Genomic DNA, 23528 nt, shown 5'->3' with positions numbered 1-23528 from the left:
GACGCTGATACTTTAAGTCTCTTTATAACATTTATTTCTTAATGCCTTTTTGGTACAAACAGGTACTAAAAGATGGTGCTACAATAACAGAAGAATAAACCTTACAACCACCAAATGATGAGCACTCTCTATTTCTCCCTTGAAATCCATAACATCCTAATTCTTCATCAGAACTTGATGATGATGAACAAACTATAGTTTCTTCAACAAACGAATTGAATCCAACAGAACCAGGACGATCGCCTTCTTTTTCACAGTTAACCCTTGCACTTTCGCTGTTAATAATGGAGGAGGTCTTGTTATAGTAGTGGTTTTTCTTTGTGATCGCGTGTGTAAGAAGCTGACAAAATCTTGGATTCTTTCCAACTAAGTTGCAATATCCTTCTTGTGTTTTCATGATTTCGCTATATGGGAAATTTGTTTTTGCATTTTTACCTCTTAGGAGCCATGCCGCATTGTCGTAAGCCATTGCTGCATCTTCAGGTTTATCATAAGTTCCTAACCATACCCTTAACTTCTGAGAAGAGTCTTTGATCTCAGCGACCCACCTTCCTGAAGGCCTTTGTCTTACACCAAGAAACCTTCTCCCCTTAGTACTGTTGATAGTGCTTCTTTCTGCAAGTTTTGAGGTACATGTTTGATCTGTTCCATCTTGTTTAAACATGGACATCACTAGTACTTCGTGTTGTGTAATATTTGAGTCTTGATCCTCACATGAGTTTTGTTTTTGAGAAGAAAGTATTGAGCCTTCAGTGCAATCCATCATAGAGTAGAAGAGATATGATAGGTAGCTAGGTTATTAGTTTAGGATGAATAGAAGTACAGAACACAATCATGTAGTTATAAAAAGGCGACAAGGACGATGACCATGATGAGGAGGATGCAATTGGTAATAATGTATGTTTGTTAATTGTCTGTATTGGATTAATTATTGTTGGAAAACTATAACTTATTAATAATATATCATTACAAGACAAAACTAGACCACCCATACCTTTATCTTAAGATTAATTATTTTACAATGCTTTCACAGTTTCACTGAAACACAGCATGCACAAGGAGCATACATGTCGTTTCAGTGAGATTGTGAGAAATTGAGATTAGTAATCACTTTTTGGTAAGCATTGCAGAAATTGTAGAGAGTTGTTTCCTTTGAATTTGTACCCGATATCAAGTGAGCACTTATATATCGAATTGCATCATGTGAGAACCTTGTGTAGGCTCTCCAACTTTACAATGCTTTTAAGTAAATCTAGTATGTAAGGTGCTGATTCTCAACTCTTGATACAAAAGGAGGTTTAGTTGCCCACCACTGCCTACTCATTTGGAAGCGAAGCTCCTTTCTTGGCGCACACATCTGCTCCAAAGTTAACTTCTCTCCAAGACTCCAAGTACTAGTAAATCAATTATAGAGCTTCAATATGTAAATATCACCCCAAAATACTAATTAAAGCTACGACATCATCAAATGTCCCTAATTGCTCGAAAATATGATATATCAAATTCGAGTACTGTTCAAAATAAATTTACTACTGAAGTATCAGCCAACAGGGTAGCGATCATTATTGTAGCAATTTGGAAAACGTGGCATGAGTAGTTCATAGTTCATACTACATAGGGTAGTTGAGAATGAATCAAATACTACAATTAAGCTCTGATACTTGAAAAGTATGCTCATCGTTTTGTTGGACTGTTATGGAAATTTTACCTCCACAAAAAGCCAAACTCATTAGAATGTTTTTGACGAAATAAAACTGACGTCTCAAACATTTTACTTCACAAAATGCCCCTGCATTGGATCAAGATTGGAACTATAACTGTTTGTAATAACAAAATGGTAATGAGCAATTAGCTAAGTGGTCGACCAATCAATTCACCCTCCTAACACGCAGAAGGTTATGGGTTCCAAACTTCCGTAGTGTTACCTAAACCTGCTACAATAATAATCGTAGAATGAACATGTCCGTTTATGGCTCCGTAAGTATGTTTGTAGTGATGTTTATAAATTATGATCATTATTTGCTTACAAGAACCCATAGTTTGGTCATTCGAGGATTTAATTTGCTTAAAAAACAAAATAATACGTGACATTCTGAGGTGTATTCTATTCTCCATTTAAAATACTCTGTAGTAAGTTCCAAAGAATAAGGATGATTAATTTGAGCTACTCCTAAATCACATATTTTAAGTGCTGATTGTCCCAATTAATACCCATGTGGCATGCATCCAATCACCAACAAACAAAACTCACGCCTCAAAAGTAAGAAAGCAAACAGCCCCCCACGTTTCTGTCTAACTTCACCCTCACCTTCATATCTGTTGAAGAGCAAAAAAATATTGATTCATGTTTGTCACTTAACAAGTGTCTTTCTTAGTGCTTAGAATTTGTTCAATTAAGATACAAATTTCCTTTACATCTTCTGATTTTTCAAATTTGAACAAGTAGTGAGATACATTAGATTTCTTTGTGTCTGCAAATGACCAGTGAAAAGCTAAGCGTTCTTGTTGGATTGCATGTGTACTATTCACTTGTGTCTTTGTTTTAACAAATATAATTCTCCTTTTTCTTACACATTTTGACTCCACCGTCAGATGTTAATGGAAGAGTATCTTCACAGTCAAGAGGCTTAAGTTGTAATGAGCTCGAATCAACAATGATCTGCCCTTAAAATTAACAATATATTGGCAAAAAAAAATTGCTATGTGCCTATTGAAGTTCCTAAAAGTTTTGAAAGCAAAATTACAAGTCCGAGCCCATTGGGGCTCAAATTATGAATGTCACTCCACAAGCGTGTTCTAGAACTCGATTCAGAGTTAGAACTTAGAAGTAACTTTGTCACAGTTTGCCCTCTTTAAAAGTCTACCATCAGCCCATGGATCATAAAGCCCAATAGAAAAAAAAAAATATGGTAGCCGGAAACCAAAACTGGAATGCACAACTTGTTCTGGAATCACAACCTGTTCTCAGTTCCAAAAATTCATTGGACAAACTTAAAGTTATGTAATTACATAGTCATTGGAGATTTGGACTCAGTGCGAGGATATTGCAGGATTTGCAGCCATAAGAGTATCTTCAATCTAGACAACAACTCAAACATCAACACCAAATCCTTGAAAATTTGATGAAAATCATCTTTAGTGCTTCACCAAACAATCATCAACATAAAAAAAATCAGTAATATTGGCACCAAATGGGGTTTACATACGTTACCCGGGAAAAAAAATGGGGTTACATCTGGTGTCAAGATTGTTGAAACAACAAATGTACGACCCAGATGTATAAGAGCCGAGCGGTTTACTAAGAACCGCATGGTCTTGGGTTTCCCGCGGTTTACTAAGAAACCATGTTGTTTGGTCACTTTGGTGAAGCCAATTTGGATTCTAGACCGAAGATGGTTGGTGCTTGACTGATTTGGTGTTTGATTTGCTTCAAAATGTTGCTGATTTTCACCTCTCCAGATTGAACTATATTGAGCGGGCCTCGAGTTAGCCCCTTCCTCTATATATCTTCAAGCTGGACCTCCAGCTCTTTATTGAATGGACTCTGTATCAATTATTCTATTTCAAACATAAAATCTTCATGATTCGCAATTTGCAGACCAATTCCTGGTAAAATCATCCTAATAATCCCCAGGTACATATGTTTCTTTTTCCTTTTTCGCCTGATTGGGTTATCTACTTTTTTATCTACTCTTCGGATAATTTCCTGAGGTCTATGGATGATTTATTACCTCTTTCCAGCTGTACGTTGAAGGTTGGTGAATGGACGTTTTTGACATAGTCAAAACCCAATTATTCAGTGTAACTCAATCTCACAAACGAATTAAGCATGGAGTGCATGGTAGACGACTTTGAGTAGTACTTGCAACTTGCAAGTGATTTGCATCATTTGGACGATCCCACCAAGCTACTATTACCGCCCACCTTTCTAAACCCATAGATTTTTTTTCTTTATCGATAAGGCAAAACCCAGAGCAGGCTGAAAGTTGAAACACAGCTCATTAATTTTTCTTCTTCGTGATCATTGATCAACAAAATAATGAGACTGAGATTACCACAAAAAAATAAAAATACAATGAAAGTAGGAATCTGCTGTGTTTAGTCTGTACTAATATCATCCTATATGTCGTTTTGGACTAAAAATAAAATTCAAGAATCAGATTACACTTCGCACAATTTTATTGAACAGTTTGACCTTGACTCGCAGCAGCTGAGTCATCCACATGGAGGAACTAGCTGGTTTAATTCTAGGTTTATCTTTAATGGGGTTGACTTGTACCACGAAGTCCTTCATGTAGCTTATAAGTAGATAACACTCCTGCATTTTAATTTTTCCACATCTTGGTTTGACTTATTAGAAATGGCAGAACTCACACTTCTCCTCTTCTTGTTTATTTTCGCTGCAAGTGCATCCATCTTCAGTGCACAAGTACTAACAACTTAATCACAATATTTTGTAGACTAATGTTCTCATAGTTTATTACGTTTTATGTAACTCTTAACTTCATTCCAATTTCGAGCTAATTCTATGGTTGTTGACAGGTGCAGCAATGTGATTATGCAATGGTGATACACACGGGTCCAACGAGGGGTCCGACATACAAGCTTCGGGTGCTCATAGAAGCAAAAGGTGGTGGGAATATCAACACTACTAATCTTGTTAAGAATTGGGGAGATATGGGTAGGAAGTATACATATTTCTTACCAAATACCAAGGACAGATTTAAATACCAGGGACCCTGTATGAAGGGCAATTTCTGCAACATCATCTTGGGTGGGGGTTCGAAAAAAGAGTTAAATCCTCATTGGTATGTACACAACATCTCAATTACTACAAAGGGCGAAGGCATTGATCGAGTGAGAACATTCATCATCTTTAGTGGTAACGAAATAGATTACCTGAATCCTCCTCTTAATGACGGAGATTGTCCATAATATGTGACCAGGGAGCAGATTTTGTGTTCTGTAATGTTCACCAAATAAGTGAATCGCTATTGCAAAAGTCGTGATGATTGTGATAATCACGCATTATGTATTGTTCGCTGAATTATATATATTCTGACAGTCTATTGCAGACTTGCCGGCAGTAGTTTGGCGTAGTGGAAAGTTTTTTTTTTTTTTGGTTCTACTAGATAATAATTGAAGACTTGAAGTTCACACATCACTTTTTTTTTCCCCTAACCGGCTTACGTGCAAGGCCCAAAATTTCGATATCGGTCAATATATCGGTGTACCCAAAAATCGAGATATATCGGATATATCGGATATCTCGGTTTTTTTGGTGACCAGTCCAAAGTTTCTAAAATCTCGGATATCTCGCCGATATATCTCGGATATTTCGAAAATTTCAATATTAAGTTATTAACAATTGGTCAAAAAGTCAACTGATATATATCGATTATCTCGGAAATATCGATTATATCGTCGATATAAACTTTCATATCGGAAATTCCGATATATCTCAGAAAAAAGGGGTTCAATATTCGGTGGATATATGTCGGAAATATCGATATCGGTGTACCAATTTACCGAGATATATCGGCGAGATATCGGATATCTCGGCGATATTTTGGGCCATGCTTACGTGTACCTCAACTAATTCTGGAGCTTTGGTTGGAAATTCGACTGGGGTAGCCTTTTCGTTCAATCCTTTAGTTGTAATAATCAATTATTCGAACATTCAAGATGATTTGACTCTTATTAATGAAATGAAAATATTGCAGAAACTTGTGTATGCTCTAAAATATATGAAAAAATTGCATAGTTCTCATAATATTACAAAAGTTTCTAGTTCAATTGGTTGTGTATCACTCTATTTTTATAAAAGAAGTTACAAGTTCGAATTCTACTAAGTATTGGTTGGAATTTTTTTTTTGTATAATTATGTGCGCATCGCGAGAGCCTTCGGGCTAAGTTGTTTCAATTTAACCGGTGCGGTCTCCGCCGGGTGGGGTGGCCTTGCAAACTTGTCGAGTTCCTAACAATTTCCTACTTCAATTAAAAGAATTAGACACTTCCTTCGAGGCAGACATACAGCTAAATTGCTAAAATATTATTGAGAAAAAAACAGAAGAAGCTAAATTACTAAAATTATATCCATTTCCGAAATCCCAATGTTACAAAGACCATTGATACTACAAATCCAACTACGTTGAGCCAATCCCTCTTATACAATTTGCAGACATTGTGAGATATCATACACCGTGATATATTCTGCAGCATGTTTTAATCCACTAATACAATATCGTTACCTCAATGTGATATTTAATACTACTTATCTTAACTCAAAATGTAATCTATAAACTTATCAATATCTTCAATGCCTAGTACCAAAATCTTCAATAGATTAAAAAAACACTATGGATCTTCTATTAGCTGTTTGCGGATATTGTTGACTTATTAGACACTCCTCATTCTCCAAATTCTGCTTGAATTGTAGTTTTTCTAAACCATGTTCCTATCCTGTCAAGTACCCCTTCCCATCGCTGTGAGCCAACATTCTATTTTTTTTTTTTTTTTTTTTTGGTAAAACCAACATTCTATTGATGGGGAATAACCATGACGCATTGATAAGAAATAACAAGTATTTAAGTCAACTCTAACATAGTGAACCGTTAAATCTGAATGTGATCATCCTCAGGAACATAACTTTTATTGAAGTTTGCAGCTGTTAAGAACCATCACATGTTCATTGGTTCAGGCAGTGAGATCTGATTTTTTTTCCGATAAACAGTGAGATCTGATTTTACTTCATCAAACAGCATTTTCTTTTATAAATTGGAAATTTTGGCTTCAAACTTAAATTGGTCAAACCCAATGGTATAAAACCAATTGGCTAATTAAGTAATTATTAGGAAAAAAAACAAAGAGGTTCTGTGCAGGAAAATTTTGGCACCCGGCCATGTCACCCTATATCTCATTGTCTCCTCTTTTCGAAGAATTTGGCCGTACATTTACAAAATGTTTGACTTTTGCAGTATTTCCATAGATCAGTTGTTCATTTTTTTTTATTATTATTATTTTTTAAAGTAAAAAGTGTTATATTATATATAAAGTAAAATGGAGTTGTGCTTCAATTTGGTGTTGGCTGTCCATGTCAGTGAAAGATAGTGTAAGTGAGAGCCCCATTGATTATACACTAGTACAAAAAGACACATTATCACTGGTTGTCGATAATCATTGTCTAGTTGAAAACCAAGTCCGAAAAGTAGTGATCTCAATGAACTGCAAAAGTGTTTTATTTCATGCAAAGTCATGTCCAAACACTTCTCTTGATCATGTTAATCACCTTGTTAATGCAAAGTGTTCCGTTTTTGAAAATGATTTCATTTTGAACACACCATATTGACCATACAATGGCGTAGCATATGTGTTTTCCAAGTCCTCTAGTACAAATGATCAGTCGTTCAATTATTTTTCGTCTAAATCTCATCGTTCTCATGATCCAATGATCATGTTCGAGTTGGGGTTTGGATCATAGTGTTTGAGCCATATATACTAGGCTAGAGGGAAAATAAGTCCAGTCCCTATGGAAACATTCCACAAAACTGGAGAAGACTATCATGGACATTGTGCATGGATGACAATCGACAAGCTTAAGCCCAAACTAGGAAATGTCAAATGTAAAAAAATTCCGAAGAAAAAAAAAAGAAAAATCATCCTGTTCTTAAATAAGGGTTTTCATAATATAACAACTCCAATTTTTAAACAACATAAATTACATTATTTGAATTGAAAATAATTATTATATTATGAAGTCTAGCTTGTTATAGAATTTGTTTGGTTGTTGTTGATTTTTTTAAAATTGTTTTTACTTGAATTTGTTTGTTAGAACTTTTGTGGGTATTTTAGAATCATTTTTGGGCTTGAAAATATTGTTAAAATGTACCCATTCATATAGGTATAGACCTTGGGTGTTTTTAGACCCATTCATATAGGTATGTTAACTTAAGCAGACTTAAAACTTTGAATAAACAATACCTGCGAATTTGCTCTGTAAAAATCTTATTATTTAAAAAAAAAAAAACCCTAGTCTCCATTAAAAATAATATTTTTGATTGAAAGAAATAAAAAGAAGGGGAAGAAGAAGAAAAGGGATTGGAGAAAAGAAAACATTGGCATTCTTTTGCAAATTCAATTTCAAGTGAGTAGTCTTAATTTTAATTTGTTCTAAAAAATTTAATGGATTGTTAACTGATTTCTACTAATTAATTCATTGAATTGTTTTACTTAGAACTATGGGATGTAAATCTATTAAAGTGCTCAAAGACTTAAATCGCATACTGACGCATAGGCGTTATTTTAGTTATTTGTGTATTGATAGGTAATTGTTTATGGAATTTAGTAAATCGTTCGTTAACTGTTTGAAGTGAGTAATTGTTATATGCCAGAGTTCGGATTCTCAAAAAAAAAAAAAAATGGGGGTTGGTTGTATCCATTTGATGATTGCCATATCTTGTTTGTTTTTTTGTGGCGAAGATACACATTACCATGAGTAGCTGGAGGGAATAATAAGTAATTCTTTGATTCTAAAGTGACTTTTAGATATGAGAAGGTATAATGGTATTCTGTGCATGTCTTTATAGGCTTTTGAACATTTGGTGATATGTGAGCTATTCCTGGCTTTATATGGCTGGTAGTTTTCTTTGCATGAATTTATTGCATTTAAATGTCTTGTACATGATAAGTACAGGTTGGATTTTGATAAAGAATATTTGACAATGGCTACTGGTGCACCTATTTATGATACTTAATTTATATTGTTTGTGGAATTGCTTAAGTAGTACGCAAGTTATTCCATTGCTATGTGTGTGGTAGTTAGCTAGTACTGTTGGTCTTTGGATGACTTGGCGTGCTTTAGATGTCAGAAGTTTTGAGCTTAGCGCTGGTCTGATTTCGAGCTCAATTTTGGTTTAGTTAGAGTTTGAACTAGTTTTTTTTTTTGAAAACACGAAAAAGTAAGGTTTGGAAGTTTGCTTTTCAACCCAATCGAACTCGTCACATTCCGAGGTTTGTGGATATGGTTACGGTGTTCGGAAGTTAGCACGTCAGAATTTTCTGACTGCAGAAATCAAGATATGTGCCTGTTTTCGAACCACGTTTTCACATAGTTAGGTTTAGATTCAAACTCTCGCCAAAACATGAAAGAGTGAGTTTTCTGAGTCTTCTTTCCAACCCAATTGGACTCGACGCATTCTGAGGTCTATAGAGACAGCTATGATGTCGGGAAGTTTGGTTGACAGAAAATAGTGCATCGGAATTCCGTTTCTGCGCATTGTGTTCGAGTCCAGTTTTCATATAGTTATAGTGAGAGTTAGTAGTTTTGTAAAACATAAAAGAGTAATTTCTGAGAGTCTTCTTTTCAACGCAAAAAGCCTTGTAGCATTTGGATACCTGTGGAATGAGTTGTGTCATTCGGAAGATAGTCCGTCAGAAATCTAGTTTGCTAAAAATTAGGAGTTTTACCGTTTTCAACCTAAGTTTTCTCCGAGATAGAATGACATTGGGACTTCGAGTTCTACATGAAAAAGTAGGTCTACATATCCTAGCTTCTAAATAATTAAGTTACATGTCATTTAGATGAATGTAGGAAAAACTATAGCATTGACAAGTTGGCTAGAAAACCTACCGTGTTATCTTTTATGTGCATGAACCTGTTTTGGGAAATATGTCTAGTAATGAACTAAGAGTCTCTTAAACTCTTCTTAGGTGTTTTATATAGTGTTTGTAGTCTACTTTTAGATTGTTGTTTTATTTGGAACTGACATGGTTCATAAGATCTTTTTTTGTAGAATCAAAAGTAGAAAAATATCCATTTGTGAGTTGTTGGATTTAAAGGTTCGTAGTGTATCTCTAGGTATGAAACTTTACGTATATAATTGTGGGAGTATTTGAAACTTATTGTATGTAATTCTATATAGTATAAATTGTTATTTTACTTAAAGGTACATACAAGGATGTTGATATTTATTGGTTAAGAGCTACGTAAGGCTTGATTCTAATCTTGAAAGATTTGATATGTAGGCAGCCTTATGTATAGGTGCATCCACTATATTATATATTATATATTAGTTATTGTGATAACTATATGTGAACGTGATTGTGTACGTGATTGTGGTTGTTTAAAATGTATTCACGAGACTTTTAACTAATGTGTTATTCCTGATTGAACCTTTTGATATCTATGATTTATATAATTGGTAATAAGGTGAGTTGATTAGTTATTGTGTTTGGAATCTTTAGTAATGAATTATTGTTTGAGACGATATTTGTTTTGTAATGAAAATATTATGATAAATGAGAACTCTTGAGTGTTAAAATCCAGTGTAAAAGTGTCCGGTGAAAATTTAATGTGTCGCTCACATCTTTAGATCTCTCCACGCCTCTTTGATGAAAAGAATGAAAAGAAATGTTTATGACTAATGATGTTATGTGAAAAGCCGCCTGAAAGAGGAACTAAGGCATTCGCCTTGCGGGTGGGCTGTATTCCTTGAGTGTACGGGAATGTAGGTATGGGTATTCCTTGAATGTGGCGGGAATGACTCAAGGTATTTATTGAATGTGCCATGAAGAATGACCCAAGGTATTCATTGAATGTGTCATGAATGACCTGATAGTTTGTTATGCCCAAAAGAGGCTTTGTGTATGTGTATGGAAAGCCCAGAGATAGTCACTCAAAGTTCACGAGTTTACAAGATGAAAGTATGTTTTCTGGAGGCGATATCCCGCTTGGGACATATGTCTTGTAGTAGTACTCGATGTGAATGAGGCATACAGATATGTGTGATTTGGCAAATGTGTGTAGTGCAAATTGTGGAGTAGGAACTAAAGGTTGGGCTGTGTCTTCTAATAAATGAGTTAACGAGATAATTAATAAGCAAAGTAAAATATTGATTTTACGTGTGTTGGAGTTATTGCATATGATGTATATGATTTCTTATGAGAAATATTTATGTGGTTTATGTGAGTTGATACTCACGAGGGATGAATGAACTCTTTAGTTGTGACTTTTTCCTCATTCTCATTAGTAGACGAGTGATATTAAAGTAAAACATTGATTTTATATGTGACTGAGTTATTGCATGTGAATATTTATGTATTATGATGTACATGATTTCTTACAAGGAAATGTATATGTGGTTTGTATGAGTTGATACTCACGAAGGATGAATGTACTCCTAGGTTGTGACTTTTTCCTCATTCTCATAAGTAGATAAGTGATATTAAAGTAAAACATTGATTTTATATGTGACTGAGTTATTGCATATGAATATTTACGTATTATGATGTATATGATTTCTTACAAGGAAATATATACGTGGTTTGTGTGAGTTGATACTCACAAGGGATGAATGTACTCCCTAGTTGTGATATAGTTCTTCGTTCTCATCAGTAGATGATTGGTTTTTAAGAAAAATATTGATTTTAAGTATGAGCGAGTTGTTGGATATGATTGGTGATATATTATGATATGATGCATATAATTTCTTACGAAGGAATGTGAGTATGGTTAGCGTGATATGATGGATATGGTGGTGTGATATGAATGTTAGTTAATATTGGCGATATATTATGCTAGATTATATATACCCATGATGGTTGCAGTGAGAGTGAAATAGATGTATACTATAAATGATTACGTTTGGAAAATCTAACTTTGTTTTGCAGGAGGATAGGACTTATTAACTTTTTATGCAGAGACGTTGTCCTACCCTAAGACGACGTGCTGACTTAAATGTAAAGTGTATCAAACTCATATTTAAATAAGTTATCATATGTGTATGTAATAAGTTGAATGTAAGTGGAAATTATATTGTGAGTTATTTTGGAAAATGAGCATGATGAATACTGTTATCTGAGATTTATTATAAATGTATATTGGGGGTTGAAATCTTACTTAAGAAGAAACTGCATGCCGTTTTGAGAAAACGGAACTAAATTGTCTTCCAAATTGAAATAATTGTAATAGTATATTCATTTATTTGAAATATTGAACATATTGTTTTTATATTTAGTCTTACTCATACCAGCAAATTCAATTTGTTGACCCATGTTTGCTTTGTTTTGCAACATGGGTGTGTTCTTGGAAATATAGATGATGGAGTGCAGTGGATGAGGACACATGATTTGAATTTGCTCTTGGAGTCTTCTGGTTTAAGTTTTTCTGAAACGTACGGTGTTGTTTTGAGACATATGTAATAGAGTTGGGTAGTTTCTTTGTAGTTTAATAATGTGATTAAAGGATTGTTCCTTTTGATTTTAAATTTGATCACAGATTTTTAATATCGTGGTTGATAATATGTTATTAGGGTTTCGTTTCATCCTTGGTTTTCAGATGATTGAATAGGGTGACGATTGAGATAATTATATCTTGAAAAATTTCCTATTTTAAATTTTCTGGAAATTTGGGATGTGACACATAATGACACCACTTATTTTACCAAGGCTGCCCACACCCAAAACAAAACCAAACAGATCCTAAGACCAAATGGACACCATTTAAAAATTGAATAGATACCACTTAATATATATTTGTTTAATTTTGATTAGTTTGGTTTTATTTTACGTTCCATTGAATCAATGTGCCTTTTATTTTCAATATTGACAAAATTTTAAATTTTAATCATCTTTCATAAAATTGAACGAATGGGTATATTCAAATGCGTGATTGAATAATTTCATTAAAAGTTTTGCTTTGATTTCAATTGTAATAACGTAGAGAAAAGATTATGGATTTGATTCGTAAATTATTATGAGACTGCTTATGTGTTTTCGTGTTGGGGTTCCTTCAAACTTTGATAAATTTTATAATTCAATCATTTTTTAAACAATGAGTATATTCAATTAGTGATAAATTTTATAAATCATTATTGTTTGATTTTGAATATTAAAAAAATTTGTAAAAGAAAAATTGTGTTTCGATTATTAATAAACTATTTTAAAATATTATTCTTTTCAATCCTAATTCTAGGACCATTTGTTTTGTAGTTAGTGTGCGGTGCATTTGGTAAAATCAGTAGTGTCTTTATGAAAACCTTAAATAATAGGCTAAATCTTCAGTGCGCGAGATGTATGGTGCGCCATCACATCTCGGCCAATATGGGATTGGTGGGAAATTTTTTATTTCTCTTACATTTCTACGATTGTATTGACCAAATTAAATCAAATCATCTCTTTGCGATTGATTACATTCCTAAGCTTATCCTAGTTGTGGTTGACTTGTACTTCAGAATGTCCTTCACGTCTATAAATAACATTCATGATCCTCTCTTCCTTCTCGTCCGGCCTTATTTGCTGATTTCTAGCTCTCTCAAGTCATGGCACATCTTGCACTTCTTTTCTTCATTATATTCGCTGCCAGTGTCTCTACCTTAAATGCTCAAGTAATTTCATTATAAATTTTTGTCTAAACTATTTCTACATTCATTTTTAATTTTTGTATAGGTTCTAATTCTCTCTAACTTGTTCTTACTCTTCAATTTCTGACAGGTGAAGCAATGTGAGTATACAATGGTGGTGAACACAGGTCCAACCAGGGTCCAACGTACAAGCTTTGGGTGATAATAGAAGCAATTGGTGGTGAAAATATCAACACCACTAATCTTGTTAAGAGGTGGGGAGACATGGGTAAACGTTACACATACTTCTTACCAAATTCTCAAGATAGATTCAAATACAAAGGACCTTGTTTGAAGGCTAATTTTTGCAACATCATTATTGGTGGCAAGAAAGGTGAACTGAAGCCACATTGGTATATAAACAATATCACTGTTGCTACCAAAGGTGATGGGGTTAATCGACTTAAAACATTTAGACTTATTAGTGGTAATGAAATCGAATCCACAAATCCTCCTATCGATGATGGAGACTGCCCCTGATTTCTGATGTAAGAGAATATACGTAACTCTTGTAATGTCTCACTTTATAACGAGAATGTATAATCCTTGAATAAGAGATCGATCTGCCCCTAGTTAAGGATTCGCTAGCGCGTCAGTGAATCCCATCAATATATGGTTCTGTTTGGAATTTTGGATTTTTTTTTTTTTTTTTTTTTGAAGTTAAGCTGGAGTTAAGGCTGACTCCCACCTATTTTATTGATAATCAACTAGTTACATATGGAGTTTCTGAGGCATCATCCTCATACATACCTTCCCTAAGAGTATAGTCATTAGAAGGAGAAGGAGGTTCGACAAAAACACAAGTTCTAAGGCCTCAAGCCTAACACCAAATCTATTCAAAGTACACCATTACTAGAAGTACCTCATTCCACCTACTTTCCTTTCGACACCAGCTAGCTTGCGTCAGTGAATCCCATCAATATATGGTTCTGTTTGGAATTTTGGATCTTGTTCTACAAAGAAATACAAAGTAGTGACAGTACACACCAGCTAGCTTGCGTCAGTGAATCCCATCAATATATGGTTCTGTTTGGAATTTTGGATCTTGTTCTACAAAGAAACACAAAGTAGTGACAGTACACACCAGCTAGCTTGCTCCCACTACTCCACTAAACCACTAGTGATCTGAGAAATATTAATATACTCCACTAGATAAAAGGATAAATGTTTTTAACATGTGGGTTTTCTTGAACTAAGTTCTTTAATGCTTGCCAAGATGCGCTTTGTCGTCCAACATTACTGACTAGCTAACATTATTGCCAAGCTGTATCAATGTATGCTGTGAAGAGGCAGTAGTTCTTCTCTCATTGACCCTCATTTGTTCATTAAGTCATTCGTAGTTTCGTACTATGGAAAGGGTCACAGCTCTTCTCTAATCTCTACATCATGGTTTTAGCGCTCATATTCTCTGCATTCATTGCACAAGTAAATGAGTAATCCCCGTCTCACACCTTTTTTTTTCAAAAGCACGTCAGAATATTCCAAAGTTATCTTTTAATTTCTAGAAAACAAGATCATTTGTCTCCAAAAATAGATGGAACTTGGATGTTAATTTTCGTTCATATCTGGGCCGGGTAAATGATCGATGGGTTCTTATTTGTGAGTTGTGACTACATTATTTGTCTAATTGTATTTTTTTTTCTTCTCATTCTACCATATTTCTTTCGATTTTATCTTGTTTCGTATGAATTTCCAAACAATATACTTAATCGGCAAAGAGATGTGGTTGACATTATTATTAGTGTACAGGACCGGTAGTGAATCAAGTTGCTCGGGCTTGGCTTGTTTATAGCTAGCCTAAACAAATTACAAGACTCGTTTTAAGTGTTTAAACGAGCCTAGCCGGATGGTACAACGTACCTAGAAAAGGTGTATGGATCTAGACTCCCACTCTACCTAGGTCAAGCTCATTTTGCACACAAGCCAATTAAGTCTCAGCATATTGAATCTCGACTGGTTAGGCTTGAACTCGAGTCCCAAACTATGAGTTCGAAATGCATAAATCGCACAACTCACAACGCACACTGCCTAAATTCTAAATTTTGTTAACACTTAACAAATAGCAGCATCTTTGCTTGTGTTCTAACAGTTCCACTTTGATCCATATATCATGTTATCAACAGGCGAAGGAGTGCAAGTATGAAATGGTGATAAGAACAGTGCCATCTACAGGCACTACACCATTTTTTATGTTTTGGAACGGACAAAAACCATTCCTGAAGAGATTTGGAACGGACAACAAGGGTTCCTGTTACCTGCCTTGCAAAATTGAGGGAACACTTTTGGTGCGTTCCTGTTTTATAATTTGGAACGAATGCACTCCGTTACAAAGTTGTTCTGGGACACTTTCCAACCGTTCCAAATGAAAACCAGGGAACACCTTAGATCCTTCCAAATGAAAATTTTGGAACACTCCATATCCGTTCCAAATCAATTACAGGAACCAATAAAATAATATTGGTACTGAGCTTTCAAATTGCACCTAAAGCTTGAAAACCTGTGTTTCAAAATCTGTAAGTACCGTTAGCAAATAAGACATAGACCACTGTGGACAAAAAGTTACAAGACCCAAACATCAACACATAAAGCCCAACACTTATTTTTATACACAACTTACATAAAAAGTATTTTACAACTTATAACACAAGTTACGATACAAAAGTCAAAATGGTTCACTATTGGGAGCGATCCACTTTTCAGCCTTCCAAGTTCCATTTGATCCAAATCACTCCATCTTCTATGACAACTTGAAAATGTAAGCTCCCAATATATCCACCAATACCCTAGCACACAACACATGAATATATGAAACACTCGTTACAAACTTAAAAATATTGTAGAAACAGTTCAGATATTCAATATACAAACTAAAGCATATATAGAAAAAATGATAATGCAAAAGCATTATAGCTCAAGTGATACAATTTCAAGTTACCCAGGAAAAGCTAAATGGCTCCGTTTTGAAACTTTAAGTTACTTCAAGGAGTTGTACTAATAAAATTCAACTGGTTTCCAACATTAGGTCTTAAACATAATGTGCTCTCTGTATAGCTACAGGTGCAATACGAATCTGTTGATTAAAGTTTTCTCTTCTAAGAGCCCTCAATATAACCATTCACTATTTTAAGACAAACCCACAACAGAGACATAACAAGGTACTTGAACACACCAAAAAGACAAATCACCAGACTAACCTAGTTGCAGCAAACACAAAAACTCCTTTAAGGGCCTCCACACCATCTAGTTCGGTCAGGAACTGTAACAAAATAATATCATGAGAACTTTTTTTTTGACAAAAGATAGACCGATCAAACCTACTACACCTTGCTTCACTGCTGTGGCTCTTTGCCTTGTGCATTGCAAGGATTTTAAGTACAACTGACACCTGATAGGCTGATACCTTGAATATACTGGAAGGAAAGTCCAAAAGTAGTGCAACATGAACTAAAACAAAAATAGAACCCTATTTACCAATAAACAAAAATAGAACCCTATTTAACGATTAAAATGCACATACAACAGGATAGATAAATTGAAAAGTTTCCTATGGAACAATATTTCTGAACCGTTTGTACTTTTTTTCTAATTACTATTCTTATCCTCTTCCTTTTTCCAACTTTAAGGATAGTAGGTGACAGCTTACTCTAATGTCGACTTTACAATACTCTGTATTTTGTCTACAGTATGCATCAAGTAGAATGTCTATTTCATCAAAATTTTGTGTAGTATATCCATCTATCCACAACTAGATAAACATCAAAATAAGCATCAACAACCAAATTCAGTGATCAATTATTGTTATATAAAAGGGGATGAAAATACAAAACTCACCTCTGAGCAAACCTGAATCGGACTTTGGCCACAGCCATGTTTCTTCAATGGTAAGGGATTCAAGGAAATAATTTGTTTTGCCTGGAAAGAGTTCGCTGATAACTTCCGGTCTTGGCAGGAGTAGTCCCAAAGAACGTGAGGCTTAGCAGGGGGAAGGCTTATTGAGTTTATCTTCCCCAGGCTTCCATCATACCAGTCTTCCTCAGCTGGCCTTAAAAATGGCAGCATCTTGTGTCGACGGCTGTGAGGGATAGGCCTCATTGCAACGACTTTCAGTTTCTGTCGCCTAGGTGATAACGGGGTGTTACTTCTATCAATTGACCTGATCTCCTTATCGGAATGTCCATCTACGTTTCCAACTCCTGATCCATTTTCACCCACTAGAACAGGTTTTGTTTCTTGACATGGCTCAGACCTCTTTCGACTTGGAGCAGGTACTTTTAACCAGCTAGGAAGACTACTAGGAATAGCATCTTGTGGATGAAGATCCTTCCCCAGCCTATTACTAAAGAAAAGAAGATGCTCAGCATCGTCTTTCTCAAAAGAAGCAACAGAAGAACCCTGAATACAGGTAATTCCAAGGGCAACAAAGCTACGATAGAAAACTTGTGGAGGTAGCTGCTTCAAAACCTGGAAAGGCACCACAACATACACCAAAGAAGCAATATGCATTAGAGTCAATTCATATTTGCATAAAACGTTGGAAACTTGAAAACATGAATAGCTTAAAGCATGACAATCCTCAAGAGAGCAATTAAGTATACCCAGCCAGTGAATATCCTCATATATACGAACTATACAATTCACAGATCATGCCATTCTTCTGCTAGTACCCATAGCATACAAAATTTATCAAGAAGCAAAATCAAATTTCCTTTTATAATCACAACTTTCTAGGGCAAGTAACTGCATCATGTTTGTGCATGCATGCATAGAAAGATAGGAAGAAAGGAAATGACCAACCTCATTAATTTATCAAGACGAGCATTGAGTTTCATTCTCCATTTCCACCATAACGACCTGTTCTCTTGTGTATCAACTGTGGGAAAGAACCAGGATGACATATAATTCTCCTGCAGTATCAATTTGAATTGTGGAGCTACATAATCCACCACAGTGCAACCCCATGGACAGAGCCAATTATTACTGGAGTTTGTGCCCTCATACAGTGTAATATGCTTTACATCAAGATCAATGTCCTCTGGAATCACAGCAGAAGGCAGAAGGATTCAACTATTGTAAAATAAGTGTATGTCTCATACCTTAGGTTGTTCGGTCTTGCACGTAATCTGCTCTAAAAAGTCTGCTTTCCCAACAGCAGCAAGATTCTGAGAAATCCCAAATAATATTAGTTTACATACTATCAAGCTATATATCAAGTATTATTACAAGAAACCTCGCTGTATTTGAAATATGTAAATTCGAATTGGGGGGCCAAAGCAACAGTCTTAAGCTGCGTTGTCTAGTCACCAAGAGTTCGTATGGTTAGTAGTTGAGAAGGGATGTTTGCTTTCCATCACAATTTATCCAGAGTTTCGTTCACACCATTAATTTGTACAGCACATAATTTGAAGTATGTTGTTCACACCATTAAAAGAAACAACCCGCTGCACAATTGACATGTATTGCCTGCTCTTGCATGTGAACCCTTGATGCTTCAGGTTTTAATATGTGAACCTTTACGTTTCAGGTTTTAACATGACATTCCCGGTATACGCAATAACCTTAACATAGAGGAAACAGAAAAAATAGTTGCTAAAGAAGCGCAAACGATAACGTTAAAGAAAATTCCAACTAAAATAACAATCATGTATCTAAATGAGGACTTAATCAAGCTTAAAGAAGGCCAACGATAACAATAGACTAGACCTAAGCATCATTTCAATGAAACACCAATCTTTAAAATCTAAAACTCCACTTCAAGAACAAATTAAAGCTTTAGATACATGATACAAAGATCATCGAAACACTTCAATTAATAAATGAAGCTAACAAAATTGAAATCTATAAAACATTAAGTCAACTAACAGCAAAAAAAATTAAACAAAAAAAAATGTGGAATTTCACTAGAAAACAATGCAAATTCACAATTTTAACTGCATGAAAAAGAATAAAAATAAGATGATTTTGGAGCTACGACAACTATCTTATTTGCAAACTGAGTTAGAACAAGATGAAGAAAAAGAGGGAGATGAAGATGACAAACTGAGCTGAAAAGAGAAATGAGTCGATCTATTTTATATAGTTGGATTGAATGACACAAATACCCCTTATGTGGGGAGAAGTTGGAACAATTTGTAAGTCTGGAACGCCCAATAGTCCGTTCCAGATCAGTTTCGCCACTGTTCCTAATAGACAAAAATGGTGTAGTGAGAGGGATCAATTTCAAGCTCAAGGCGTTTGTAACAACTATTGGTGGTGAAAACTGAAAACATTAATACCACCAACCTCGTGAACTGGGGAGCACGCCTATTTCTTACCCAACTCAGCAGATTGATTCAAATCAAATGGGCCTTGCTTCGATAGTTCGATACTAGTTTCTGCAATATTATGATGACATGGAAAAAAGATGTACCCAAGTTTAACTGCTACATAAACAACGCCACTGTCTGCACAAATGGAGATGGCATTAGTCGAGTGCAAAATCTTCCTTTTAGTGGCGACCATGAGGTGTATAAATCTCTTAATTATGGTCATTGTCCTTAGCTTCAATGCTGTTAATGTCAGGCCAAGGCCCAAGCCATATCTGAAATACTTTGGGCTCTGTTATTGAATGATGAAGTTGTGTAATCGACACCATAATGCCATGACAATTTTCATTTCGCAACAGATAATTGAGTTTTTCTCTTTTTCTGAATGTTTGAAAATACATGATTGCTGTGTTTATCGGACACAACTACACAAGGCAATGCAGAATTGTAAAGGTTTGTTTTGTGCACAACCTTTGAATTCTGGAAAAATGGTGGAATTTATGGTATTGACTAAGCTCAGGTCTATGCGAGTTGTCTGCGTATCAAATTTTCAGGTGAATTTGAATCAAGTCAGATATCGTTCGTCTTCTCTTCATATAGAAAACTTGTTGATCCTTCTTATTCTTGTGCGTCAGGTCAGGTCTCTATGATAAGAGAATTGAATGAGCTTTGATGATGAGCAGTAAATTATCTTTGATGGTCATGATTGGAGTTTTGGGGTTTAACACCGATACCAATTGATTCTCCACTACACAGATAATTTGTACTAGGATCAATAACAACTCCAGACAACAATCTAAATATTCCCTACAACCAAACTAACATGCCCAACTCACTAAACAACTATTAACAACAGATAATAATGTAAAGCAGTAAAAGCATACCACAATACAAAGATATACCGTGGTTCGGCCAATGGTGCTTACTTCCACAAGAGCTAATCCTTTTATAAAGTACGAAGGAAGATTACAATCACTCTTTTCAGTCTCTCACCTTACTAGATCACTCCTTTTTCTTTACAGGGTTGTTTATCTGTAAATGTTATCTCTCAATCTTAATTGCTTTCAAGATTGGGTTTTGATCACTCCTCTTTCTTTACAGGATTGTTTTTCTGTAAAGGTTATCTCTCAATCTTAATTGCTTTCAAGTTGGGTTTCCTCTCTGTGTGCTGTGTATTTTCGTGTCTTAGCATGTATTAGGTTTTGCCAAAAACGTAAACCTTATATTGCAAACTCGCGGTTTCGCAAAAATAGAAATCCTGACCAAAATAGGCATGGGCTCGGGCGCGCCTTGGGCAAGGCCAAAGTCGAGCGCGCGCGCCCTAAAAACATTGGAAGTCGTCCAAGACATGGGCACGTGCGTGCCTTGAGCAAGACTAGACTGAGCGCGCGCGCTCATCCTTCTTCACACAGACTGAACTTATTTTCCTCCTCATGTGAGGGATAACTCCAACAATCTCCCCTTCCCGAACAATGAGGGGGATACCTCCATGCAATTTCCAAATCAACAGGAGGAGTCTGCTACCATTCTGGTGGTAGCACAGCAAACATCAAACTTACCTTTTGGTAAGACTTTGGTCATCATATCCGACCCGTTCATGTCGGTATGGATCTTCTCGATACACATATGCTTGTCGTTGAGTACTTCTCTAATCCAATGATAACGCATTGTATGTGCTTGGATCTAGAATGAAAACTCGATTCTTGCTCAAATGGATGGTGCTCGACCGGTCACATAAAACTACAAACTGTTTCTGCTTTAGCCCTAGTTCGTCGAAGAACCTCTTCATCCATAACATCTCTTTGCAACACTCAGTGGCTGCAATATACTCGGTTTCTGTAGTGGAGAGAGCAACACACTTTTGCAACTTAGATTGTCAAGAAACTGCTCCCCCTGCAAAAGTAACTAGATAACCGGAGGTGGACTTCATCGAGTCAACATCACCTGCCATGTATGCATCAGTGTAACCTTCAAGTAAAGGCTTACTTCCACCAAAACACAAACATGATTTGGAAGTGCCCTTGAGATATCTCAATATCCACTTAACACCTTCCCAATGTTCCTTACCTGGATTTGACAGAAATCGGCTTACAACACCAACAACGAAAGCAATATCCGGTCTTGTACACACCATTGCATACATCAAGCTACCCACTACGGATGAATAAGGAATCTTTTCCATCTGACTCTGCTCATGCTCGCCCTTTGGACACATCTCTTTGGTCATGCGGAACTGGCCACCAAGCGGACAACTGACTGGCTTCGGCTTGATCCATGTTGAATCTCTTCAACACCTTCTCAATGTAGCTTTCTTGAGAAAGCCTGTATAGGACGTATTCATGACATTTGGATTCATAGGTGGCAAAGGGGTCGTATGCAAAGTAGCAAAGAAAAGACATGATGCAGCGGATCAGGTCCGCGGTAACCTAACTGCCGAGAACTGCTATATAGAGAGTGGGACAGGTGGGGAGATGAGGAGCACGAGATGGGGGAGAGATGAACGAACCTGATGAAAAGAGAAGTTAGAAAAAAGAGACAATATATAAAGAGTAGAGAGTGAAAAATAAGGGAGAGGAGAGGAGATACCCTAATATAAGTGAGTTCATAGGTTGTAATATTTGAGTATATATTTTGGCGCCGTCTGTGGGGAGAGCGAAATAAAATGGCCACCGTAATAAAATAGGGAGTAGGAAGACCAAGGAAAGAAGATGTTCGAGAGGCAGTAGAAGAGGTTGTGAGTGAAGAAAGGGAGGTGGGCGGAGAGGAAAAGATATCTGATGTGGTAGTAGACGCTACCAGACTTATGCAAGAGGAAATAATTAGGTTGAGGAACGAGAATATCGAGTTGAGAAAGGAAAGGGAGACCGCACAAGAGGACATAGAGCGTGGGGATCATCGAGGCAGTGAGGTGGATGGAGAAAATGAAGAGTACCAGCCCCGGGGAGTAGATCCAGTAGAGGGCATCACATTGGAGGTAGTACAGGCGATGATTGAGAAAGATAGAGAGGTGAACTGTGTGGCTGAAAAAGTGAACCAAAGTGTCGCTCAAAAGGAAGTTGCTAACCTCAATAAGAATTTGCTAGCAGATTCGATATGGAATTCGGAGGTGTCTAAGAGATTCAGTCAACCAAGATTTGAAAGGTATGATGGGAAGGGCGACCCAACAGATCATTTGCATCACTTTAGGCAACAGATGCCGTTGTGGCAGAAAAGTAAGTATGATGGACTGGGCTGCATGATGTTCCCTACCAGCCTTAAGAGGGGAGCCTCGGATTGGCATTACCGCTTGTCTTCGCGGAGCATCAGTAGATTTGAAGAGCTAGAGTGAGCCTTTGTGGACCATTTCATCCACTAGAAAAGGAGGGTTGTGGATATCGCGGCTCTGTTCAACATCAAGCAGAGGTCAGCGGAATCGTTAAGGGAATTTTTGTGTAGATTCAAAGAAGAGACCCTGAGAGTGGAGAATCTGGATGAACATACAATGGTCATTGCCTTTCAGCACGGCTTGAGACAGGGAACTAGAGTCCACGAGTTAGTGTCTAAAATAGAAATCACCACTTTGCACGCTCTATACCCAAAGGTAGAAAAATATATTCGGTACGAGGACATAATGCAAAGAAATGTGAGGGAACAAAAGAGATCCGGGAAGGCAGTACAGGCTGTGGATAAGGATGATCAAAAAGATAAAGGCAAGAGAGAAGAAAGAGAGGGGGGATCCTACAGAGGGGAGAATCGTGGACCTAAAAGAATTGGAGATCGGGGTAGGAGAGATATCCATGAAAGAAAGCCATACCGCGAGATAGAACAAACTCCTCTTAACATGCCATTA

At 36.1% G+C, this 23528-nt stretch overlaps 1 protein-coding gene and 2 long non-coding RNA genes across 11 annotated transcripts; 2 read left to right on the top strand and 1 right to left on the bottom strand.

Annotated features, from left to right (window-relative positions):
• The first annotated feature begins 4289 nt into the window (after positions 1-4289).
• On the top strand, positions 4290-5099 carry LOC147479847 (uncharacterized). The gene is made up of 2 exons (XR_015206490.1): positions 4290-4429; positions 4543-5099. It is a non-coding gene; the product is annotated as an uncharacterized LOC147479847 (long non-coding RNA).
• An 8126-nt stretch (positions 5100-13225) lies between these two features.
• Positions 13226-20077, top strand: LOC147479845 (uncharacterized). 9 transcript variants are annotated; one of them, XR_015204948.1, is made up of 5 exons: positions 13226-13382; positions 13489-14996; positions 15147-15266; positions 15521-15569; positions 19605-20077. It is a non-coding gene; the product is annotated as an uncharacterized LOC147479845 (long non-coding RNA). The 9 variants fall into 9 exon arrangements; XR_015204947.1 differs by having other exon boundaries at positions 13489-15003; XR_015204946.1 differs by having other exon boundaries at positions 13489-15003; positions 15147-15353.
• On the bottom strand, positions 15973-18869 carry LOC147479846 (AT-rich interactive domain-containing protein 4-like). The gene is made up of 5 exons (XM_086576155.1): positions 18858-18869; positions 18491-18556; positions 17229-17858; positions 16592-16653; positions 15973-16180 (listed from the first exon to the last, which is right to left on the bottom strand). Exons 1-5 carry the CDS (start codon positions 18867-18869, stop codon positions 16135-16137), a joined length of 816 nt encoding a protein of 271 aa, XP_086432281.1. The 3' UTR covers positions 15973-16134.
• Positions 20078-23528: the final 3451 nt, after the last annotated feature.

This window comes from Coptis chinensis, chromosome 8, assembly GCF_015680905.1.
Source record: "Coptis chinensis isolate HL-2020 chromosome 8, ASM1568090v1, whole genome shotgun sequence".
Classification (NCBI taxonomy): domain Eukaryota; kingdom Viridiplantae; phylum Streptophyta; class Magnoliopsida; order Ranunculales; family Ranunculaceae; genus Coptis; species Coptis chinensis.
This window is presented reverse-complemented; position numbering and strand designations above follow the sequence as displayed.

What these genes read in the sequence shown, in the direction of transcription:
- LOC147479846 (XM_086576155.1), bottom strand. An exon ending in GCAAGACCGAACAACCTAAG is followed by an intron (nt 17,859 to 18,490) that starts GTATGAGACATA and finishes GTGCCTTTCCAG; the next exon opens with GTTTTGAAGCAGCTACCTCC. An exon ending in CGATTCAGGTTTGCTCAGAG is followed by an intron (nt 16,654 to 17,228) that starts GTGAGTTTTGTA and finishes ATTTTGTTACAG; the next exon opens with TTCCTGACCGAACTAGATGG.